At 49.9% G+C, this 7,583-nt stretch overlaps 1 protein-coding gene across 1 annotated transcript; it reads left to right on the forward strand.

The window, feature by feature from the left end:
* The first annotated feature begins 911 nt into the window (after positions 1 to 911).
* LOC122235256 (melanoma-associated antigen B17-like) lies at positions 912 to 2,538 on the forward strand. Its single transcript, XM_042973935.1, has one exon. The coding sequence runs from the start codon at positions 912 to 914 to the stop codon at positions 1,938 to 1,940; it is 1,029 nt and encodes a 342-aa protein (XP_042829869.1). The 3' UTR covers positions 1,941 to 2,538.
* The last annotated feature ends 5,045 nt before the right edge of the window (positions 2,539 to 7,583 follow it).

A 7,583-nucleotide genomic window follows, 5' to 3' on the forward strand; every position in this document is an offset into this window, starting at 1 on the left:
GGCTCAGCACAGGGAGCCATCCCTCCCAGGCCCTGTGGAGGGAAGGAGGGGACCCTTGTGAGGACTGGGGGGACTCCGTACTCCGCGACCGGGGCGACGCAGCGTCCCCGCTCCTGACCTTGGCCGGCGGGGGTGGGGCGGGGGTGGGGGGGGGGTAGGGTCCGGGCCCGGGCCCCGGGGACCAGAGGGAACGTGGCCTGTCCACTCGTGTCAACCCTGCAAATGCCAGGAAAGGAAGGCCAGGCTGAGACAGCCCGCCACGTCTAAGAAATACCAGGTCTGAGGCCAGGGGGGAGCTGTGTCCCGAAGCTGCAGCCAGCAGTCAGTGGGAGGGAGGGTCCCAGGTCCTACCCGGAGCCCAAGTGGGGATTCTGCGTCATTCCCAGCACCCAAGGAACCCGGGACAGAGAAGGCCTGCCACAAGTGTTCATTCAGCACCAGGTGCCCCCTGACTCCGTGGGGGGCCGAGGCGCTCCCTCCTTTCGGCCCCGTGGGTCCCTTGGAAGGTGGCGGGGTCGCCTTCAGAGCAGGAGACGGGGGTGGGGGCCTGGGTCGGGCCCACAAGTACCGTGCCGAGCCTGAATGTGAGCGGGGAGGGCCCCCAAACCCGGGACCCAGGGCTCTCCCGCGTCAGTTCGGAACCCCGCTGTCACCCGAGTGGCCCCCAGGCAGGGCTGTCTGGCTGGGGCCAAGGCTCCCCCCACGTGCCTCCACAGGGTGCTCGGCGGGGGGGGGGGGGGGGGGGGCGAGGGGGCAGGCTGACCGGGACGTCGGGAGCCCTGGGGGGTCGCACAGCGGTGCCCTCGAGGACCCTGCAGGGGCGGCCTTGGCCGAAGCCCAGGGCAACTCCTGCCCCCCGCCCCCGCTCTTACAGGTGTCCTCGCTGCCCGCCAGCCGGGCCCAGCGTCGTCATGCCGCGCCGCCAGAAGAACAAGCTGCGCGCCCGCCAGAAACGCCACGAGGGCCAGGGTGAGGGGCAGGGTGTGGAGGGTGCTCAGGCCGCCGCCGCAGCAGCGGCAGCGGCGGCGGCGGCGGCGGCGGCGGAGCCCCTTGGGGAGGCTTCCCCGGGGTCCCCCCGGGCGGGTGCAGCCCAGCAGCCTCAGGGTGCCCGGGCCCCCGGGGCCCCCGGGGCCCCCGGCGCAGGCGCTGCAAGCCCGCCACGTGAGCAGGGCGCCGAGGGCCCGGCCGCGCCCCCCGGCCCGGGCGCCCGCAAAGACCCCCTCAGCCGCAAGGCCGACATGCTGGTGCGGTTCCTGCTGGAGAAGCACGCCAGCAAGGAGCCCATCACGCGGGCCGCGCTGCTGAAGATCGTCAGCAGGAAGTACGAGGCGCACTGGGCCGAGATCCTCAGGCGCACCTCGGAGCGCCTGCAGCTGCTCTTCGGCCTCCAGCTCCGGGAGGGCGACGCCGGCGGCCGGGCCTACGTGCTGGTCAGCAAGCCGGGCCTGGAGGGCGACGGCGGCGACAAGGGGCTGCCCAAGAGCGGCCTGGTCATGGCGCTGCTGGGCGTGATCTTCATGAAGGGCAACCGCGCCGGCGAGGAGGAGGTGTGGGAGTTCCTCAACGTGCTGGGCGTGTACGCGGGCCGCAGGCACCCGATCTTCGGGGAGCCCAGGAAGCTCATCACCCAAGACCTGGTGCGCCAGAAGTACCTGGAGTACCGCCACGTGCCGGGCAGCAAGCCTCAGCGCTACGAGTTCCTGTGGGGCCCGAGAGCCCGCGCCCACACCAGCAAGATGGAGGTGCTGCAGGTGCTGGCCAAGATCAACGACACGGTGCCCAGCTGCTTCCCCCAGCTGTACCAGGAGGCCCTGCTGGAAGAGGCGGCGCGCGATAGCTCCGCAGGCGCAGCCAGGGTGGCCTCCGCTGGCGAGGCTGCGGGCCCTTCGGGAGCCGGGGAGCCGTCCCGGGCCCGGGTGGGCCGCTGCCGCCGAATCTAGCGAGGCGGGTGGGGCGGCTGCTCCTCCTGCTCGGGGCGGAAGGGGGCCCTTGACCTTCCAGGTAGTGCAGAGTCCGGGGGCTGGAGGGAAGTAAGTAGATATAACAGTTAAGAAATCTTCAGTTGAACATTTTAAGTAGTGGGGGGTCTAAGTGGCTTTTGTTTTAACAAAACCTATCTTCTTTTTGATCTTCACATAATTATGTTTTAGGTAAAGTTAAATACACAGATGCATATTAGCTCGAGATATTTAAAGTTTTTTCAAATGTTTTTCCTTTTAAGATAAAGTTTACTTTGCTTCAAGATATGAAGGTATGACCAACATTAGGCTCACATTTTTTTTGCATTTCAAAAGGTTTTAAAGTCTCAGTTTTGCTATTTGTAAAGGAATTCAAATATATTCAGTATTTTGTTCAATATCCAGACAAGATGACATGGTACCAGAACAGGATTCAAGGAGATGTGAAAGAATCCAACAGGAAAATAGATGAGGTCACAAAGTACATGAAAAAAAAAAATAAACTTTTAAAATGTTTAATGTGTTCAATTATTTGTTTGCCTTGTTGCTTTTAGTCTTGGTTTTCTAGTATTAAAAGATATCTGCCCTGGAATATCATAGCTTATTAAAGAATATTTGTTGAAGAACAGTGTTTATTTTCTAGTATCTACTGGATTAATTTTAAAATATTACTTGGGATTTGGTAATTTGGGGTTTCAAAATAATCACATGATCACTATCAATCAGTAAAGATCCAGTATTCCCCAATAAATATGCCAAGTGCTTTACAATATATTGTGTATATTCCAACATTCCGACAAGACAGGGTTTGCCAGACTCCTTTTACAGATAAATGACTTGCAAGATATCAAGTACATAAGGCTGGCAATTAACAGAGTTATGGATGGTCTCAGGGACATAAAATGCTTGGCCTAACAGGGGAGGCCCCATTCAGCAGAGGGGCCTAGCAGGACAATTTTCCTGCCAGGCAACTATTGGCTATTTTGGTGTTCTCTATGGTACAGTGCATCATCTCTGACATATGCTGGATCAAAGCAAACAAAAATATTACAAAGAAGTGGGTGGTATCATCTGGTACCAAAATGTTCAGAGTAATGGTCATTCGTAAGAGACCCAATATTTGCCCATCACTGTACTGAGTGCTTCACACACATTACAGACAGTTCCAACAGTCCTGCAGGCTGGATCTTATCCAACACACTTAACAGAGGAAGGACTCAAAATATTCTCAAGTTCAGGTGGCTGATGAAGTGACAGAACAGGGAGTAGAGCCTGGTCTGATTGCTCTGGAGCCCACACTGTGCCACTCCTCCTTCAGGGCCTGCCCCCTTAGGCTCCTCTTATTCCACAATGACTCACAGGCAGTAAGAAGACTTTGTAGCCAAACATCAGAAGCAGGCCTAAGGAAGGAAGGTGAGTAGGAGAATAAACCACAATTTAGGGATTGTCTGTGGGCTTCATTTACTAGGATTCTGCTCTCCCTCACCCCAGGGTTTCTTGAGAGCTGACTCGGCCCAAGGTGCCAGCTTTTGTTCAGTTCCAGCATTTTGCCACATTAGAATGTCCTCCTGGGTCATTCCTAGTGTGACCCGCTGTCCAACTCTGAAAGCTGACCTGCTGGCAGTTCTTCGCCATCTTTTTCTCTAAAGGACGTTCCTTGTGGCCAACGTAAAGCCGGTCCAGAATCACCTGCCTTCCTCCTGACTTACAACATTCCAACTTCTGGGTGCCTGGGTGGCTCAGTCGGTTGAGCGTCCGGCCTCGGCTCAAGTCAAGATCTCACAGTTTAGGAGCTGGAGCCCCGCGTCGGGCCCTATGCTGACAGCTCACAGCCTGGAGCCTGCTTTGGATTCTGTGTCTCCCTCTCTCTCTGACCCTTCCCCACTCAGGCTCTGTCTCCCTCTCTCGAAAATAAATTTAAAAAAATTAAAAAAAAACCCCAATCAAACCCAGAACCTCTCTGATAGCCACAGAGCCTGTCATACAAAAGGTGATTATAGACAGGTTTAGACACATCCATGTAAAAGATCACTTTAGCCACTGAAGTTTAGAACCTCTGTGTCTCTTCACTCTCAAAACAGGCCCTAAGTGGGCTCGTGAGTAGAGTTTGCTTTCGCACAGCTACCGGTTTGGGGATATGATCCTACAGGTAGAAAAGGTTTTTGAAAGCATCCTGATATATGCAGTATATCTTTAATGGTGTGTTATTTGAGACTGGCCTCTGAACAAATACACTGATGAGCGAGCTTAACTAAGTGGTCAATAACGAAAGCCACCCTAGCAATTTGGGCATGAGGAAAGACCATGGATTTCACTATGCAGCAAACACCTACCATGGCAGAATTCCTCAGGACCCAGAGTATTTCTAGGAGAGGAAAATGGTTTCCTGGTAGACTGAACAGCACTGATTAAAATAATCCGTCCTCCTTCTGCTGCCTCTTATCTCAGTGCTTGCCCCAGAGGAATATCCTGGTTTTCCCTTGTGCCTAACAGTACTTGTAAAGTGTTTGGCACATTCAGTCATGCTGAGGGTTGCCCAGACTCACAAGTTAAGGTTTTGACCAAACGTCAATGAAAAGAGAACATTCTTTTCCTATTGAGAATCCGGAACTTACGGTTAGTCCAGAAAGAAGCATTTGAGAGAGGCTGGTCCTTCCCTGCTGAAGCTTTACAGGATCCTCTTGATAACGTGATGTGATCTTGTACTGTGAATTCCAAGGCAGATTTAGCCTCGCCAGAAACTCCACCAGGAATGGAGGGGATTGGTCTCATAATAAATTCTAATAACTGCTCCTTTGCAGGATAGCTACTATGTAAGCTTATGGGAGAGACTACAACCACTCAACCACAGGTGTTTTGCCCTCCTCTTTGGCACACTGGTAGGCTATATTGCCCAGTTCACTTGTACTTAGGGTCACATGACTACGCTTGCCACTGAGATGTAACTAGAAGCATTTTTTTGTCACTGCCTGGTCTAGACATTTGACAGACAGTATCCCACCTCCACGCTCTGTTCTTCCCCTCTACGGCAAATGCTAAGATTCTCTATTTAGATGATGGAAGGAGCCTGAATCCCTGGGTCAGGTGATAGTACAAAGCCCCTTCCAACCCACATCCAGAAAGGAGCCTTCATTCCATGAAGCCATTCAGATTTCATGTGTGTCTGTCACATCAGCTAGCGGTTCCTTTAACACACAGCTGCTATTTCTGTTAGGCTTGTTTAAATATCTCAGTTACCAAGATAACAGTGCATAGGTTCTTGCAGCAAAATAATACAAACAATACAGAGAAATCACAATTGCCTGCTTTACATCATGCCTAGTAAATTCAGCAACATCCTCCATGGCGAATAAAATTAGCCTGTAGCAGCTACTATGCTAAAAATGATCGTATGATTCTTTTGCCCTCCCAGGACTTTTTTTTTTTTTTCTTCCGAGAAAGCATGCACAGGCATGAGTGGGGAAGGGGCACAGGGGGAGGGGGAGAGAGGGAGAGAGAGAATGAGAATCTTAAGCAGGCTCCATGCTCAGTGTGGAACCCGATGTGGGGCTCCATCACGTGACCCTGGGATCACGACCCAAGCTGAAATCAAGAGATGGACGCTTACCCAAGTGAGCCATCTAGGCGCCCCTATTTATTTTGTAACTGGAAGTTTGTACCTTTTGAACACCTTTACCACCACTTCTGGCCTCTGCAACCACCAGTCTGTCCTCTGTATGTATTCATTTGGGACCGTTTTCGTGGTGGAGTTGTTTTCTTTAATGATTCTCACATGTAAGTGAGATCATATGGTATTCGTCTTTCTCCGAATTATTTCACGTAGTGTAATGCCCTCAAGGACTATCCGTGTTGTTGCAAACGACAAGATTTCCTTTATTTTATGAGTGTGTAATATTTTACATATATTACATTGTATTTATCCATTCATCCGTCAGTGGACACTTAGGTGGCTTCCATGTCTCAGTTATTGAACATGGGAGTCCAGAGATCATTTTGAGTTAATGTTTTCATTTCCTTTAGATATGTAGATGTACTATAAACATATACTGTGATTTTAACATACACTTATCTTTACTTCTGTCATTCCTGCAAAAATGTGTGTTTTTAGCTCAGACATTGCACTCAGTACCACAAAGTTCATTTGTGTTTCTCTTTATCTTATGTGTCTCTGTTTAACATGTTTTATTTGTACTCTTGTTTCTCAGAAAAAATGGAATACAGTTATGACTCTTCTGATGTCACTGTCTACTCTTTCTATCAGCCATATAGTTTCTGGATAAATGTTGAGGGATTAGTTTTTATTCTCACTAGTGGACATATTCCCGGCTTTTTTGCATGCCTGGCAGTTTCTGACTGGATGCCAAACATTGTGAATTTGGCCTTGTTCACACTTATCAAGTACAAGTGTGCTGAATATTGTTTTTTCAATACCTACATATTCTAGAACTTTATTCTGTAACTCAGGTAAGTTTCTTAGAAACACTTATATGTTTTCCATTTTTGCTCTAAAGGTTAGGTACTTCCAAAGCAACATAAATCTACGACTAATCCTGCTTTATGACAGAAACAACTCTCTACGTCCTCTCTCTGATGCCCTGGGCGTGATACAGTTTTCCCTTCTGACTTGTGGGAGCAGGAAGCAGCCCATGTGGACTCGGAAATTCTTTCTCTGTGTGGCTCTCTCACTCTGGTACTTTGTCCTGTGAACTCTAGCCTCCTGGTTCTCCCCTGGCCCTCAGTCTCTTCTTCTCAACTCCTCAACTGCCAGGTTTTCACTTGAACTACCAGTCTGTGCGCTATGGGCTCGAGGCAGCAAGCTGGTGCAATTCTAGGCTCACCTTCTTTCTTTTCAATCTCTTGGGAGTCACTGTCTTTCCTGGCCTGATGGCCATGGTATTGAAAATGGTTGTCATATATATTTTGGCACTTTTTCCTGTTTTCTTGGTTGTTTCTGGCAGGTGGCCAGATCCATCTCCTAGTATTTCATCTTCTCCAAAAACATAAGTAGTAGAGTCCAAATTTAAAAACTACATTTGTGTGACAAACAAGTGCCTTCAAACTCCAAGCCATCAACATTTAAAACACATTAGGGGGCGCCTGGGTGGCTCAGTCGGTTGGGCCGCTGACTCCGGCTCAGGTCACGATCTCGCGGTCCGTGAGTTCGAGCCCCGCGTCGGGCTCTGTGCTGACAGCTCAGAGCCTGGAGCCTGTTTCGGATTCTGTGTCTCCCTCTCTCTCTGACCCTCCCCCGTTCATGCTCTGTCTCTCTCTGTCTCAAAAATAAATAAATGTAAAAAAAAAAATTTAAAAAAAATAAAATAAAATAAAAATAAAACACATTAGAATAGAATTTGAATAGAAAGACTGTGGAACACACGCCCGTGTGTGTGTGTGTGTGTGTGTGTGTATTCGTAGAGACACATTTACATACATATAACTAGTAGAGTATAAACATTAAACATGCATGGCAAAATAACAAAAATGTTCCTCTCCTTCTGTGGAAAGGTACATGATTACTGTATTATTTATGGCTTCCATATTTTCCAACACTGATAAAACACACATGCATTTCCGTTATGTTTATAAAATACTATTAAATATTCAAAATATGATTCATATACCGAC

This window comes from Panthera tigris, chromosome X (genome assembly GCF_018350195.1).
Source record: "Panthera tigris isolate Pti1 chromosome X, P.tigris_Pti1_mat1.1, whole genome shotgun sequence".
In the NCBI taxonomy this organism is placed as follows: Eukaryota; Metazoa; Chordata; class Mammalia; order Carnivora; family Felidae; genus Panthera; species Panthera tigris.

Bases quoted from the DNA above. Each gene is read 5' to 3' on its own strand.
- LOC122235256 (XM_042973935.1), top strand. From the start codon at position 912: ATGCCGCGCCGCCAGAAGAACAAGCTGCGCGCCCGCCAGAAACGCCAC.